Source organism: Sprattus sprattus (assembly GCF_963457725.1).
Source record: "Sprattus sprattus genome assembly, chromosome: 18".
Lineage (NCBI taxonomy): Eukaryota > Metazoa > Chordata > Actinopteri > Clupeiformes > Clupeidae > Sprattus > Sprattus sprattus.
The window spans coordinates 10,282,647-10,300,146 of record NC_137916.1 but is presented as its reverse complement, the minus strand read 5'-3'; the positions used below and the strand labels follow the sequence as shown (position 1 = coordinate 10,300,146).

At 48.8% G+C, this 17,500-nt stretch overlaps 1 protein-coding gene across 1 annotated transcript in view; it reads left to right on the top strand.

Moving 5' to 3' along the window:
• The window catches only part of rbfox3b (RNA binding fox-1 homolog 3b), a gene marked incomplete at both ends in the record, with an annotated part of 80,701 nt that overhangs the window by 44,758 nt on the left and 18,443 nt on the right, over window positions 1-17,500 (top strand). The window contains 6 exons of the mRNA XM_080856486.1: window positions 339-596; window positions 9,759-9,902; window positions 14,240-14,293; window positions 16,004-16,096; window positions 16,929-16,989; window positions 17,126-17,179. Coding sequence (XP_080712612.1) covers window positions 339-596; window positions 9,759-9,902; window positions 14,240-14,293; window positions 16,004-16,096; window positions 16,929-16,989; window positions 17,126-17,179 — 664 coding nt within the window. The remainder of the gene's footprint in view (window positions 1-338; window positions 597-9,758; window positions 9,903-14,239; window positions 14,294-16,003; window positions 16,097-16,928; window positions 16,990-17,125; window positions 17,180-17,500) is intronic.

Genomic DNA, 17,500 nt, shown 5'->3' with positions numbered 1-17,500 from the left:
ACACAACCGCTTACACTTCTGCTGCTCCCTGGATGCAGCATACGCCGCCAATTTCAAAAGAAAGAAGAAAACATCCGTATTGAAAGGCTTGCGTTCACACTTGGGCATGCACACACTCACACACACACTCTCTCTCTCCCACATGGACATGCACACACTCACACACACACATACAGAGCACCGCTGAGACTTCCCCTATCATGCCCTTTGATTATCACAGCAGATGGAGAGATAAAGCTTTTAACCTGTTTTTTTCTCTCTCCCTCTCTCTCTCTCTCTCTCTTTCTCTTTCTCTCCCTCTCCCTTTTCTCCCTTTGTCTCCCTCTCCCACTCCGCAGGGTAACCAAGAGGCGGCCAACCCCCCAGAAGCGATGGCCCAGCCCTACACCCCGGCGCAGTACCCACCGCCCCCCCCACAGAACGGCATGCCGGCGGAGTTTGCAGCGGCGCACCCGCTCCCGCCGCAGGACTTCACGGGCCAGAGCCGGGTGCCGGAGCACGCGCTCACCCTCTACACGCCCACACAGACGCACAGCGAGCCCGTCGGCAACGACACCAGTCCGCCCATCATCAGCGCCAACCCCGCCAACGTCAACGTGAGTCCATCTGTCCGTCTGTCTGTGTGACTGTCTCTCTGTCTGTATGTTTGACTTTCTGTCTGTCTGTCTGTCTGTCTGTCTGTCTGTGTGACTGTCTCTCTGTCTGTATGTTTGACTGTCTGTCTGTCTGTCTGTCTTTTCTCTTCCCACTGCACCTCCTCACCCTAGGAGCTGCCTGTTTGTCAGCCCCCCCACCAACGTCCCCCCTGTCTGTCTCTCTTGTACTCACACTCTCTCTCTGTCTTCCCCCTCTGTGTTGCCTTCCTGTCACTCTTCTGCCGGTTAATGGCCTCATTTCTGTTTGCTTTGCCTATTTTAATGACGTCACAGGGGTTCTAAGTAGAGTGCTTCAGTGGCGTACTGCCATCATGTTGAGTCATCGTAGCCACCTGCCGATATTTCTTCACGGTCTTTCCATTTGTGAAAAGCGATCTGACTCACCACTCCAAAGTTCAGTTACTATAGTACATAAACCCTGCGTCTTTCAGTTATTCACTGCACTATATGTCTGATATCATTATATCAATTTAGAACTTTTTATTTTTTCATTTTTTGTTCCCTTGGGTCAGTCATAGTTTATCAGCAGATGCAGGTATGTAGGTAAGCAGAGTTGATATGGACAGTAAGTGCATAGGCATGTATATGGTAAATATTTCAAAGAATTAAGCATGGAATTATTTAGGTCCATATGGATGGAATGGTTAATAATACAAGAAAATTCATTTTTAATTCATAATTAATGTCAGGATTAGCAAAACCAACAAGACTTCTGAAAACATGCGTGTAGACTAGTGTTACCGGGTTAAAAATGTCAGTTTACAATGAGAATCATTTTAGGATTACTTTGGGCTCTATAATTCGTACGCATTGTAATATTCTATGATGGTAATGAAATCATCAGTTAACATTCCATTACATTACACCCTGTTATTTTGTAGACCGTTAAATGTTAGACAGCAATATGAATTTTTGTAGCACGTTTAACATAAAAAAAGAAGTTTTTATTTGTTGTTTGTAAACATACACATCTGTCATCCCCACTTTTGAGTCAAAACATTAAAATGGGAAGCATCACCTCAAGAGTGTGCAAAGCCAGAGGGCCAAGTTAGAATGCAGAGACTCTGACACTGACACACAAAAGCCCCATAGATCCAGGGCAGGCGCCACAGGGCGTGAGTCAAACCCTGCCGCAAATCCAATTTCTGCGGAGACATTCAGCAGAAGGCAGAGAGAGAGAGAGAGAGGTGCATATTCCGGAGCAGCCAGGCGCACGGGGGGAACGGTAAACCAGAGGTGTTTCATTTATTCGGACTGGTGAGATTCTACATGCTGTCCACATAAATCATTTTGGCCGTCTGAATGGTAGTTTGCCTAATCTATTTTAGCCAGGTATTTTTTTCTTTCTTTTTTTTTTCAACCTGTAATGGTGGCTACCCCTTAGGTTAGTCACATGCCCTGCCTGCATCGCTGGCACTAAAGACCCCCTCTGTGTTCAGGTAGTCAGTCGGCCGTGAGGGAGTGTGTAAGTGTTTGTGGTGTGTGTGTGTGTGTGTGTGTGTGTATGCGGTGTGTGATGTTTGTGCATGTGTGTGGGAGTAGGGGGGGGGGGGGGGGGCTGGGGGGGTAGCATTGGCCTTTGATCAGAGGCAGATAAGTGCCTCTGGGGACACCACCACCGCCATCAGCGTCATTTCACAGGCCAGTCGCCTCGCGACGCGGCACTTCTCTCGTTCTTACCCGCCGCGTCCGAGCTGTGGGCGCCGTGCAGCAGAGCTAAGGCTTACGTGTCGGAGAGCGGCCCCACCGTCCTCACAGCACAACAGAGCACAGCGCAGTGTTCCTTTCACTGAAGGACGACTCCGAGATGGCAGCTCAGTCATTCTGGTAGAGAAGCTCATAGCTCTCCTGTTGTGGCGGATGGCTTTCTCTAAGTCGAGCTGAAGGCTTTCAAAGCAGAGCAGCAGTTTATCGAGCGTGGTGTGGCGTGGCGTGTCCCTCTTTCACTACACATCACCTTCCTGCACAGCAGAACTCAGCATAGACCAGCACAACATAGCACAGCACAGCACAGCACAACACAGCACAGCACAGCACAGCACAGCACAGCACAGCACAGCACAGCACAGCACAGCACAGCACAGCGCAGCACAGCACAACACAGCACAGCACAGCACAGCACAGCACAGCCAGTCTCTACCAGCGTGGCACAGAAAGAGTATGCCAGACCTCCCTTAGACCTCAGCGCGCCTTTTGTGCCTCTCAGCACCACACCAACCTAATCAAACCCAGCTCTCTCACCGTACCATGCACCGTACCCCCCCCCCCCCCCCACCCCCCACACACACTCTTCTTTTTTTTTCTCTCTCTCTCTCTCTCCCAATCTCTTTCATTCTCTCCCTTTTTTTATGACTCTCTTTGACAGCATGGACTTGTCAAGCCCATCCTCCAGCCATCTACAGAGAAGCCCCAGCATAAGTCAGCAAGCCCGTGGTGCGAGGCGCGCGAGAAAGAGAGTGCATAAATAATAGATATTCTATATATCTAACCTCCAATTCACCCCTTACTGCAGGTGGTCGGGGATAAGAGGGATGTTGGCTTAACTCAAGTGAGTTGGGCGCTGAACAGGCTGATAACAGTCTCTTGAGGAAAATCTCACTCCAGTCAAAGCCAACCACCCCCCCCCCCCACCACCACCACCCCCCACCCCACATTCCTCACAAACACAGTGGGCTCAGACACGCCGGGGTCACGGCCCGTCCTGCAGGGATTCGGGTCAGAGCCGCAGGAAGCGTCGTACCCGTTCTGAGTCTTTCAAATTGGTGCGTCATTCTGGCGAGAGGCGTGGGGTGCCGTGAGGCTCTGCACAGAAAGAAATTAGACCGTAGATTTATGGTAATTTAATGAAGGGAGATGAAAGTTTAATTTCAAAGCAAAATCCAGGGAAGTTGGGCGTGTCCCCCCATTGCTCATCACACACACATTTGTCTTCCGCCACAAGACCATGATTATTCTCTTTTTCTCTCTTTCTCATTCTACCCCTATCTCTCCTTCTGCTTGGCCTGTCTATTCTCACCATTTTGATTTCATTTCATCTCCCTGCCTGCTGTGCTGAGAAGCTGGTGGTAGAGGAAAGATGAGGGACTGCTCTCTTCTGTATGTCTCTGCATCTCTCTCTCTCTCTCTCTCTCTCTCTCCCTCTCTCTCTCGCTCTCTCTCTCTCTCTCTCTCCCTATGTCTCTCCCCAATCCTGTGTTTCTCAGTAGCCCACTGTATCTCAGTGCTAGGATTGAGCCCCTTCTCTCTGGCTTTGATTAGGATTAGACACAGCCCATGGGGTGAGGGTCTGAAGTCAGCCAGGCTCACATGTCCGCTCCTCCTCTGTGCTCCTGCTCCTCCTCTGTGCTCCTGCTCCTGCGCCTCCCACGCTCGGGATGGTGCATCTCTCAAGACGTTTTTAAATGGCTGACGTGTGCGTCACGGTGGCTGCTCGTTTTAGTGTATGCCTATGAGTACAAGTGTGTCTGTTTGTGTGTGTACATGTAATGTACGTGTCTGTTTGTTTATTTGCAGTGTATGTTATTGTGTATGCGGTGTGCGCTTACATGTGGGGTACATGTTTATGTGTGTGTGTGTGTGTGTGTGTGTGTGTGTGTGTGTGTGTGTGTGTGTGTGTGTGTGTGTGTGTGTGTGTGTGTGTGTTTGTACACTCTTCTGAGGACAGGGTCTTGTCACTGAACTCAGCAGGGTTTCCCTCAGATGTAGGTGTTGTTGAGCAGACTCACTAGAGGTTCCTCCAAACAGCCGCAGTCAAAGCAAGCAGCCCACTTTCAAACAGCGCTGCCACTCAGGGGGTGAAATGCTGAGAAAGAGCCAGAGGAGACACCAGAACTTTTCTTTAAATCCTCAGAGAGACCGAGAGAGCAAACGAATGAGAGAGAGAGGGAGAGAAAGAGAGGGCTGCCACTCGAGCATTTGACTGCAAAAAAAAAGAGAAATAAAGTGAGAATAAGCTTGTTATCTCTTGTGGTTCAAGCAGTCTTCGGTTTGGTTGGATTTCATGAGTAATCATTCCCCGCTCTGATAACGCATGAGGAGGGCTGGCGTTAGCCTCCACTTGCTTCCAGAACCTTCTTTTTCCAAGCGCGTGTTGAGAGTGTGAGCTCTGTCCACAGGGTGTACTGGGAAAATGTGATAAAATATAAGCGCACACGCATGCACTGAGACACTCAATCACACACACACACACACACACACACACACACACACACACACACATGCACGCTCAATGGAATATGGGAACTTTTCCATAGTCTCATAAACAGCACCATACAGAACAGAGACAAAGTCATATCCAAACTAAGCATGAGAGTGTGAGCACAGACTGTTCCACGTATACATTCACAGAGGAAGGCCTTCGAACACTAATCATATTAGTCAGACACTCACACACACACACACACACTCACGCTTGTACACACACACATACACACATGCATTCACACATGTATACACACACACACACACGCTAACACATATGTATACACACACGAGTTTGCACATGTATATAGTCACACACACATACACATGCATTCACACATGTATACACACACACACACACGCTAACACATATGTATACACACACGAGTTTGCACATGTATATAGTCACACACACATACACACATGCATTCACACATGTATACACACACACACACACGCTAACACATATGTATACACACACGAGTTTGCAGATGTATATAGTCACACACACATACACATGCTGAAGCAGTATTTGTTATGTATATGTGTGTTATATGAGGGTGTGTGTGCATGCCACGAACCTGGAAGAGCATGCAAAGTGTCTCTGCAAACACGCTCTCTCTCTTTCCCTCTCCACCTCTCCCTTCTCTCTCATTCCTTTTCTCTCTCTCTCTCTCTCATAGCTTCTGTTCAGAGCCACTAAACAAGCAAAAGCTAGCTGGGGTGGAGGGGTATGAGGATGGAGTGTGAGAAGAAAGAGCGGCGTTAAATAAAAAGCTTGTATTGTAATTGCGGCGGGGGTAGAAGTGTAGGTATCCTCACGTCACCCAATCCCTATTTAATCGGGTGTAATCTACCTGCCTGGCAGCTGTCCAATCAGGTTGCTTCAGTTATGAGCTCGTAATACCACTCCAAAGAACGAGGGAAGGAAAACGCTGAGCCGAGCAGGAAACGACAAAAAAAAAAAAGTTTTTTTTTCACCCAGAACACAAAACGATTTCGCAAAATAGCGTCGCAGGGAGTCACTAGGGGAGGGACTGAGGAGTCAGAGCAGATAACAGCCTCCTTACAAGTGTGAACACACACACACACACACACACACACACACACACACACACACACATTTAGGCACTCATACACACACACTTTCACACTCAAACACAGGTTTGCAGACACTGACATTAAACCAGTAGTCGTATACACACACACGCGCGCACACGCACCCACACACACATGCACACAAACACAAACGCACACACGCACACACGCACACACACACACACACACACATACACATTCTCTCACTTTGGCTGCCCAAGTCTCATTGTCACGGAGGAGGGGGAGACACAGGGACATGGGACAGGATAGAAGCCTAAGGCGGGGTCTGGCTAGATAACACTCAGGTAATTATTTTTGTGCTGTGAACTCTTTGTGTTAGAGAGCCAGGAGAGAGGGAGATGAAGGGGAGGGGTAGAACAGGCTTCTGAGTTTTATTTTTAATAATGTCCTGTGGTTAGGGGAGAAAAACACGTTCCTCTGAAAGTGTGTGCCTGTGTGTGTGTGTCTCTCTATGGCTGTGCTCATGGAATTAAACTCCAACCATTTCAGTCATAAGGGATCCATGACTACCCAAACTGCCACCTCCCTTTCAGCTCAACCCCCTCACCCACCCCCCCCCCCCCCCCCCCCCCAAAAAAAACCACATCCACACCGTCCCTCCGCCCTGTGCCGCTAGTGTCACCCCAGGGAGTGAAGGGTAGAGGTGCCGCTCCCACCCTGCCTCTTTACCTGTGCCGGATGTGGGGCAGGAAGAGATCAAGAGACAGAGTGGGACCTTGAATCAAACAACTGTCAGTGTTAACAATGTATGTCACCGTCTCAGAATGGGCCATAAAAGCAAATAAATGACGGCCATTACTGTGGAGATTGTGATTATGATAATGAGAATAATAAAGAGGATCGTCATTACCGTCATGATGGTAATGATAATACTGCAATGATGGATAGTAATGAATAAATCCCCCAGCCCATTGGCTAAATGGTGGGAGATGTATCACCTCCTCCCACCCCCACCACCACCCCCAGAGTCCCACCAGCCAGTCAGTCAGTCAGTCTGTCTGTCTGTCAGTCAGGCTGCTACCCACGGCAGACACACAGACACATACCCATACTCACATACACAGACAACCTAACGTACACACATACAAAGCTATGTTAATGCACATACCCACTTTGTATCAAGTTATGATACATATCATATATCAGTGTTGCGTACAACTTGTCGTAGGACCATTTGTATGCATAATCCCATCATTTGTGTATAGAGGTTAACAAACTCATCGTACGCCCATTCTATTCACGAATCTGAGCGGGAGTCAAATCAGTGTAAATTCATGTGCATATAAACGCTCTTAACGTCCGACTCCCGCAATTATCCTTGTATGGGTCGAGACGCACCTTAAATTGGTCGCGTGGCGGAAGGCGCGCTTATGGATGAACTTGAAATTCTCTTCCAGCACATCCTGTAGGATGTGGAATCAGCTGACGTGTGGGTCACGTCTGTGTTCAAAGTTAATTTAGGACAAATATGCTAAATACAGCAAAGGGTTATTGAATATGTTGACCATCTATTCTTAGCGAGATCTCTCACTTCTCCATTTTGCGTGTTTGCACCACGTGCTTTACACTGCCTTACCAAAGAATGAATAAACCTGCCAGGCTGTTGCACCACGATGTTTGTAAGTGTCATATTGGAGTCTTAAATAGATTTTTTGGGATTGTCAAGCTGATCATTCTCTCTCGGTGCCTGTATTATAATATAAGTATAGTCAATTATAGCAATTACATTGGGAAAAACCTAATAGTGCTGCAAAACATATTTTAATATTGGCCTGCCTAATGTTAAATATACCTTGAAGTCAACCGGGTGATCTTTTCCCTTACAATTGGCATGTGGCTATGTTGGCAGTCCAGTTACGTGAATACACAAATTAATAAATAAAGTTAGTATACACCAAGAGCATTCATTTTGCAGGCCTGAAATAGTGGTGTGTGTGTGTGTGTGTGTGTGTGTGTGTGTGTGTGTGTGTGTGTGTGTGTGTGTGCTGCTGAAACAGTGAGAATGATGTGGCTCGTCAGCTATTTCACTCAGAATGCACTTTGTACTAACTGTCTCATCCCATGACCTGTGAATTCACCCAACTCATTAAAGCATCTCTTGTCTTTCACGCTAACTGTCTCTCTTTCAAACCTCACACACACACACGCACTCACACACACACATACACACACACACACACACACACACACAGTCTCTCTCTCATCCTTTCTGCTTTCTCTCTTCTACTCTCAACGTCAAGTTATTGAACATGTCTCTTACCTTGTCACCCTCTCTCTCCTTCTCTCTCTCTCTCTCTCTCTCTCTCTCTCTCTGTCTCTCTCTCTCTGTCTCTGTCTCTTCTCTGTCAATGATTCTGTGTCGTACCTTTGTCTTACTTCATCTTCCTCTCCCTCCCCTTCTGACTGTCATTCTTTTCCTGCCTTTGACACTCCTTGGTGTCTGACTCCTACTTTTAGTAAACACAAACTTAAATGATGCAATTTGCTGGCAAGAGAGACAGATGATGATGGTGATGATGATGATGATGATGGTTTGGTTTTGAGAAATGCCGCTGCGGGCGACTGAGATGAATGTCCCCTGATGAAAGAGTCGTGTGCCCGCCCGGCAGCTTCATGCCCCTGGCACAGTGATGGGGGCGACGGGGAGAGGCGCTCCAAAAAGTGCCAGGGATCTGTTCAGGGACAACAAGCTCAGGGCTCTGTGCGTGTGTGTTTGTGTGTGTCTGTGTCTTTGTGCTTGCTTGTGCTTGTGTGTATGCATATGTGTGTGTGTGTGTGTGTGTGTGTGCCTGTGTGTGTGTCTGTGTCTGTCTTTGTGCATGTGTGTATGCATATTTATGTGTGTGTGTGTTTGTGTGTGTGTGTGTGTGTGTGTGTGTGTGTGTGTGTGTGTGTGTGCGTGCAGTTGTGTGTCTGTATGTTAGTGCATACTTGGTTAGATAGTGGGGGTGGGGGAGTGTGGATGTGCCTCTGTGTCTATGTGTGTGTGTGTGTGTGGATGTGCCTCTGTGTCTATGTGTGTGTGTGCATTCGTGTGTGCCTCCTCGGGGTCGGTGACGGGGGTTGGTGGGTGCAGAGTGGGGTGGGTTGGTGGAGCGACATTTGTCATTTGCGAGCGAGAGACGGAGTGAGGGGGAGGGGATGCGAGGGGAGGCGAGGGGGATTTGTCAGCGACCTCCGACGTGTCATTTGTACTGGATCATCAGCAACACATTGGCATAATGACAGAAACAACAACAACGGCACTCCGGCGCAGCGCCGGGGTCCCTGCTCCCGCTGTCGCCCGTCGCCGGGGCCGCGCCGTCACGCACCGCTCCGCCAGCTACGCGTCCTCCGTCACCAAGTGTCAGGAGTTGTAAAATCTATATCCACGCCTTTTTGTCAGGCCCCTCAATCTTTCCCCTGCCTGGCTCCAGAGAGAGAAAAAAAAGAGACCAGCTAAGTGCAGGAGATTAATACAGGGATTTGTAATGCGTGACCTCAGGTAGGGAATCATAACTCATAGGCCTGTTTATCACCAGTTTTTTTCTTCCACAGCCCCCCCCCCCAACCCCCCTTTTTGAGATTGAAAAATAGCACTGAGCGATAAGTAAGTTAGTCAGGCACTTTTTTGTCATCTTCATGTTTCATGTGTAAGCCCTCAACGCTGCCTAGTCCCACTGGTCCACCCCCCTTCTACCCCCCAACCCCACCCCCGCCCCTAACACCCTCCCTTTGCTTAAGGTATCAGTGGGAACTAATGAGGAACTACTCTGTTGTGTGTTTCTTGTTCCCCCCCGGCAGACAGACGACGTGACGCAAACAGAGGTCTCCCAGCAGCTCCAGCTCCAGCACTCAGAGTCCTCAGAAAAGCAGCAGCCCAAGCGGCTCCACGTCTCCAACATCCCCTTCCGCTTCCGGGACCCCGACCTGCGGCAGATGTTTGGGGTGAGTTCACCGTCCACGCACTGGTCAGAGAAACCTCTCACCCACGACCACTGCAGAAATAAGATGGCTCAGCCCTCTTCTCTGTTTCTGCACCTGTCTGCTTCTTGCACTTATAGTATAGTCTGGCTGCCCGTTAGCTGGACAGATTGCCATCGTTTTACGTTCTGCAAATGTTTCACTTTCATATCATCAGCAGAAACGCTGGAGCATTGCTTCTCCCTCACCTTATTCTGTAGAAGGTATCAATCATGGTAAAACCAATTGGGCTTCGGTTTGCTCGGCTAAATTTGACTGCTTAACCCTGGAAGGAAACTTGATGATGGGAGGCCCATGAGTTCCATCCCCTTAAAGCAGATCCACGGATAAGTTCCTCAAGACCTTCAACTGCAAACTTGCATGCATTAAATGTAAATTAAATCAGGGAATTCAAATATATACCCTGGCTATACATACAACACGTCTAAAACCGCTAGTTAAATTAAACTGTGTGGGCGGACACAATGCTACCTCGTTTAAATTCATAAATGCCATATATCCAAGTGAAGGATTTCTGCCCAAATGTATCAAAGCCCGGCTCCAAAACAGATGAGCAACAGACCAAATGAGTTAGATACACCGCTCTCCCAGCGCCCCCCTTCCCGCTCCTCCCACTCAAAATCCCCTCAATCACAATAATGGACCATCGTTGGCGCACTTTGCCAAAAATGCAAATATATAAATACACCAGCCCCAGCGTTTCTCATTAAAGGCGTGCCTGAGAGGGCCAAAGGCAGAGAGAGCCCCGTTCTGAGGCGCACGTCAGACTCAGGGTATTAATTACCTGGGAGTCTTCCGAGCATCTGTATAAATTACACGCTTACATGCCCCATCTCCCACTTTCTGTGTGTGTGTTTGTGTGTTTGTGTGTGTGTGTGTGTGTGTGTGTGTGTGTGTGTGTGTGTGTGTGTGTGTGTGTGTGTGTGTGTGTGTGTGCCTGTGCGTGTGCGTGTGTGTTTGTGTTCCTGGGCAGTTTTGATTGTTTTGCTTTATTGTGCTCTCGTGTTCCAAGCCTTGCTCCCAAGGAATCCAAATCAGCACATTAATGAGCTAGCAGGCATCACGCGGCGGGCCCCTAACGAACGCATACAAGTTTACGAACGTGTCACGCTTGCGTTTTTTTGTGTTTCCAAAGCCGGTGGGCACACCTCGCCCTAGTACAAAATGGCAGGTGCTGGGGATTAATGGTTCCAGGTGAAGCTGGCAGGCTGAGGCGGGTATTTCATCTCTGTTTGCCCCAGCGAGCTGAAAACCAGAAAACGAGAGAGAGAGGGAGGAGTGCGCACTTATTTGTGGTACTGACGAACTCCAAAGAGCCTGGAGCCTCTGGGCACCCTATGGACCTGTCTGCCTGGGAGGGTGGATGAACCCAGGCCAGGCGACGCGCAGGCGTTAGTGCCAGCATTAGCCAGGGCTGAGGGCTGAGCCACAGGCCTGGACCAAAGCCACGATGGCTCCATTTACCAGTGATCAGCCACCAACTGCCCAACGAGAGAGAGCGTGAGAGAGAGAGAGAGAGAAAGCGAGATAATGACTCATAATCGTAACCGTGGAGATGAGCCATGTGGCTAATGGAGGGTTAGCCCCAAAAATGAGGAGGGAGGAGCCACAGCGTAACCGTGCCATAGGTCAAGGATCCCAAGGTGCCGCCCATCCCCCTGATCCTCTCCCAGAGATGCTAACGAGACGCCGAGCGGGAGAGCCTCATTAGCCTGACCACAGCAGAACCATCAGCCCTCATTACGGAGGGAGAGGATGGCCCTGGGCTGCCTGGGATGGAAGCAGGAGAGAGAGAGAGAGATAGAGAGAGAGAGAGAGAGATGAAGCACTCAAGGAACCCATGCTGAGCTGCCGCTGGGCACTCTTCCTCTTCCTCTTCCTCTCTCTCTGTGGTCCTTCAGAGAGTGCCACTGCTCACTCAAACACTCACTCAAACACTCACTCAAACACTCACACACACACACTCACACACACACACACACACACACACACACACACACACACACAGACACACACACACACACACACACACACACAGACACACACACACACACATACTCACTCACACACATACACACTCTCACAAACGTGCCCATACATACTTTCCCATGTACTCTCCCTGCAGGAGAGGAATCTCAAGTGTTCTTTTTTGTCTAACCCATTCCCCTATCCCACACACAAACTACACATAGACATATGTGCCGACACACTCATACACACACACACCAAAGACATTGAGATGCATCTCAAGAGCTTCTCAAGAACTCCGTCAAACACACACACACTCACACACACTCAAACACACACACACACACACACACGTACATGCATACACACTCACACACGCACACACACATATACACACTCTCTCACACACACTCTCACACAGACACACTCTCTCTCACACACACACACACACACACACACACACACACACACACACACACACACACACACACACACTCACACACACACACACACACTCACTCACACACACACACACTCACACATGTACATGCAACACACTCTCACACACACTCACACACACACACACACACTCACACACACACACACACACACTCACACATGTACATGCAACACACTCTCACACACTCTCACACACACACACACAAACTCTTATTCCGACTCTCATGCTGTGCTTTTCTTAGCACCCCTACTTAGAGGGGATGTCTGTTTAAGACTAGACCACTTGAATTCTTGTAGAATTAAAGCAGCACTACCCTCCCTACAGCTATGAATGGCTGAACGTCTTAAAGTGTCAGTGGGAGGGAAGATGAGCCTTTGCTGTGGTCTCCCTACCTGCTGTGTGCAGACACCCTGGCCATCCCCCTAAAGCCCCTGAGTAAATACGAGCCGCGCACACACAGTCATTTCTGTCTGAGAGCAGGCCGCCAATGAGCGGCACGTACATCGAGGAAAAGATGATGTCACCGCTTCTTCGGCAGGCTACTGCAGCCGTCTGTGTCGCTGGGCTTCCTTCCTTCCCCCCCCCCCCCCCCCCCCCCCTCAGCGCCATGTGGGACTCTGCAAAAAAAAAAAAAGATGACTTCCCCCTCGAAACTAATTAATCGACGCAACAAGCCCATTACGCTCGGTTAAAACAATTAGCATCTGCCCATTCAGTGGCGGAAGTACCGCCGTCGCCCGCCGCTCGGCATGTGAGATCACGCTGGGAGATTAATGCCCGCACGCTGCCGAAGTTCCTGAAGCGCACCCCTGTGGCATGTGGCCCGTGTTTTTTTTTTTTTTTCTTTCTGTCTGTTTTCTTGTCTTTGTTTGTTTTTGAGAGTTTGGCCATGATTTCACTCGAGGAACAGCTTGGATTGGCGCTAACAAAAATAAGGCTGAAGGCTGAAGCCTGTTGAAAAGACTGATTGGCTTTATCGATTCGAAGGCGAAGGCGGAGGCATTCTGGAGGTGAATTCTAATGTTCAGTCAGCTAAGTGGCTCTTTTTAGGGGCAAACTGTGTAATTTTGGCCTGTGTGAGTCTCAGACTGGTGACCGCCATTTTGGCTCAACCATTTTCCTCAGACATCCTCTGGGGCTTCCCACCATTTTACCTATGTCTCCTGTAGCCAAGGCCAGCTGATAATAGCTGGCCCTTTCCAAAGCCCAATTAGCAGCCCTGGTCGAAAGATCTGTTCCCATTGAGCACGAGCCCTTTCCAGAAAGGGCCATCTTATCCCCGTTGAGCCGGAATAGAGGCGATGCGGACCGCTTGACAGGGTAATTACTTTTAATGAAATAATGCAGCCATTGTAGACAGCAATTAAAAGTCGCTCTCCCTCCACTCATTAAGGGGGAAACCTACACTTTTCATCGCTCTGTTTTCTAATGATCTGAAAGGGGCGCCCGTTAAATCGAACACTCAGGCACGTTAACCCCATGGGACCAGCCTTCAAGTCCCTTTCACTAAGCACAACAAAGAGAACGAGAGCAGGAGAGAGAGAGAGAGAGAGAGAGAGAGAGAGAGCTAGAGAGAGAGAGAGCATTCACCTATGTTCCTGAATCCATGTCAGTATCCTACATGTTGGCTGTATTGGCTTCTTTAACAAGTGCTGGAGTCAAAGGTTTTAACTGTGTGAGTGTGTCTGTATCTGTGTCTGTGTGTCTGTCTATGTGTGTGTGCCATTACTGAACAGTTCAATCCATCCAGTGAAAGCATAATCAGTGCTGTGTATGACCAGAACTCGTTCTGATTTGAGCGGTCAACTCTGACAGGGTTCTCAGCGTCCGCTGGTTCTGATTTCTTCTCCCTTCTCTCTTTCTTTTTCTGCAGCAATTTGGCAAGATTTTAGATGTGGAGATAATCTTTAACGAGCGAGGATCTAAGGTATGTGAACGAGAGGACAAATCACACACTTTTCATGTATTGATGTATTGATTTGTTTTCGCTTTTCTTCTTCCATTTACCAACCAGCTCTTCATGCTCACATTATGGTGCTTGGGATCAAAGTCCCACATAGTTTCCCCCACTCAGTAAACAAACAGTCTTCCACATGCTCCAGCACCGCACGCCTACCCATCATTGTCCAGTCATCATGAGTAGCCATCACTGGTGTGTGTCTGTTGACCAGTTGGCCAGGTTACACCTAATTGGCTGTGTGGTGACTGGGGCTGCTTAACCCTGTGATTTAGCTAGGCGGGGAGCTTGGCTGATGTCTTACAGCAGAGCTGTGTGGGTGGTGATTGATATGTTTCATTTGAGGAAAACAGTAAAAGTGGTTGTTTAGGTCTCATACCTCCACACTCCACCCGGCAGCAGGCTGCTCCGCCTGCCACCACCTCCCCCTCCGGCTTCCCCTCCATCTCCACCTCACGTGGTCGAGCAGAGGATAAAACCGGCTCCCTCCACCATAACGTCACATTTATTGTTTGCTCCATGCAAAGCTGCTACCTTTCTCCTCCTCCTCTTCCTCCTCCTCCTCCCTCTTTATTCTCTCTCTCCTTCCCTTGTTCTCATCACACTTTCTTTCACTGCCCCTCTCTCTCATACTCTTTTGCTCTCCTTCTCCCTCTCTTTCTTTCTCTCTCCCTCTCTCTCTCCCTCTCTTTCTCTTTTCCTTGGTCTCCCCTTCTCTTTGTCTGCCTGCTATATAATGAACCAAGCAGGCCATTAATAAACAATCTATTTCCTATGACATTTTGGCAATTTGCATTCAATATGTTTGTCTCCTTTGAAAAATAGCACCTCTGCTCTCCCTCCATGTAAGCTAATTATTTGTGCATGATAACAGAGAACAAACTACAGATAGAAAGAGCGAGTATAGTCACTGCAAAATGTCCAAAGGATTAATTTTGCCCTCAATTCCTTTTGGATGTATTTCTTTATCTCTCTTTCTCTTCTTTCCCTCTCTTTCTCTCTCCCACTTCACCCCCTGCCGACCCCCTGAAGGAAGGTTCTTGTGTTATTTATGCCAAGCTCATAGAGCCTGAACGCCCGATGTGTGTGTGCGTGCGTGTGTGTGTGTGTCTGAGTGTGTGTGTGTGTGCGTGTTGGTGTGTGTGTGAGCCAATGACACTACAGCAGTCCCAATCTCTCACATGTATTGAACCTCCAAGCAATTATCCTCTCTTTTCTCTCTCTCCTTCTCACTCTGTTTTTCCTCTCCTTTATACACATACAAGATAGCGTGACTGTGAATTCTGCTCTGTGCCCTACAGAGCAGACCTTTGTCTCAATAGGCTGTTATCTTTCTCTCTATAGTGTGTGTGGTGCCTTTACTCCCAAATTAGTCTGCTTGTCACTGACTCCTGGTTTCTGGCTTTTAATTCCCAGTTGCTGCAATACTAACAAAAAAAGAAAGATGTAAACTGTTGCTTACTACTGTCCTTCCTGCTACTCACTGTGATGTGTTTTCTCTCTCTTTCTCCCGTTTGTCTCTCTGTGTGTCTCCTCCCTCTCTCTCTTCCGTCCTCTGTGTGTGTTCCTTACCCGCTCCCTGCTGCCTCATTATGCTGCGCTGTGTGTGTGTGTGTGTGTGTGTGTGTGTGCGTGTGTGTGTGTGTGTGTGTGGTGGCGGGGGGTGGTGTCACCCTGCAGGGCTTTGGTTTTGTAACTTTTGAAACGAGCACAGATGCCGATCGCGCACGGGAGAAACTAAACGGTACAATCGTAGAAGGACGCAAAATCGAGGTGCTTCACTTTGAATCTCCTTCCTGCTTCCTTCCTCCTCTGTTCCTCCTGTTCTCCACCTCCCTCAGCCTACCTGCAGTCCCATCTGCACGCCTCTCCTTCTGCTAGCTCCCTTCCCTTCTGCATGTGTGTGTGCCTGTGTGTGTGTGTGTGTGAGTGTGAGTGAGTGTGTGTGTGTGTGTGTGTGTGTGTGTGTGTGCGTCTGTGTGTGTGTGTGTGTGTGTGTGCGCGTGTGTGTGTGTCTGTGTCTGTATGTGTTTATCGGTGTGTGCATGCACGAGAGTGTGAGTATGTGTGAACACAGGCTAGTGTGTGTGCATGAGTGTGTATATGTGTGTGTAAAATCTTTGCATGTTTCCAGTGAGTTCCATTGGTTCCAGTTCTCAGCAATAAACTTTATGTTCATCCCTAGTTGCCTTGGTACTTGAGAGTATCTGTCTGTCAGAGAATCCGACTAAAGTTACCCTGGAGCCTGGAGATGCCTGCAGTAATAGCCATCTCATGGTCCCCCATCACAGTTGCCTGTTTCCATGTTGAGGGTCTGCCTCTGATCTCACAGTGTGTTCTCCAACTCCACCCTCACCATATAAGACACAAACCCCAAGTGTGACAAGATGCTGCTCCGATGTGCTGGATGCATGCATTGGCTGGAGCCTAGGCTCGGAGCGGACCCTCTCACCCCCACTTTGGGTTCACGTGTCTGGGCTTGGAGAGGATGGATCGTGGGGTGGGAGGCTGCATGCGTGTTGTACGATGACTGCATGAGCCATGTTGTGATGCTGCAGAGACGGGACTCGTATCTTATGGCCACGGTTTGTGTCTGTGTGAGCAGGTGAACAACGCAACAGCACGAGTGATGACCAACAAAAAAGTGACAAACCCCTACACAAACGGTGAGCACTGTCTGACTGCCATCTTGCTTTCTGTGTTTCCTTTCTTGTTTCGTTTTTCTATTTTTTCGGTTGCTTGGTTTCTCCTTCTTTCTCCTGCTTGCTTTCTCTCTGACGTGTGGTGGCGTTTCTGCTTCAGGCTGGAAGCTGAATCCTGTAGTGGGCGCTGTCTATGGTCCTGAACTCTACGCTGGTAAGTCCACCAGCCTTCTCTCCCCCATTCTCCCCCACCCTACCCCCCCCCCCCCCCCCCCCCCATTCACTGGGAGGCCACATATGTTCAAGTGTGTGCTTGAAAATGTGTTTTTCTTTTTCTACATCACAGATTTAAATCTTAAAGAAATAAGCTCACAGCCTTTAAGGGCAATGGTCTGCGCTTAAGAGTGAGCAATTATGCAACCTTCATCTGAAACCCTGTGGAAACTGCCCCTTAACAAATTGGTCTTCACATCTGATTTCTGCAAAGCTCAGGGTTTAAGAGCAAGTTTATTGCCTTGGATGCAGTAAAGGCAAC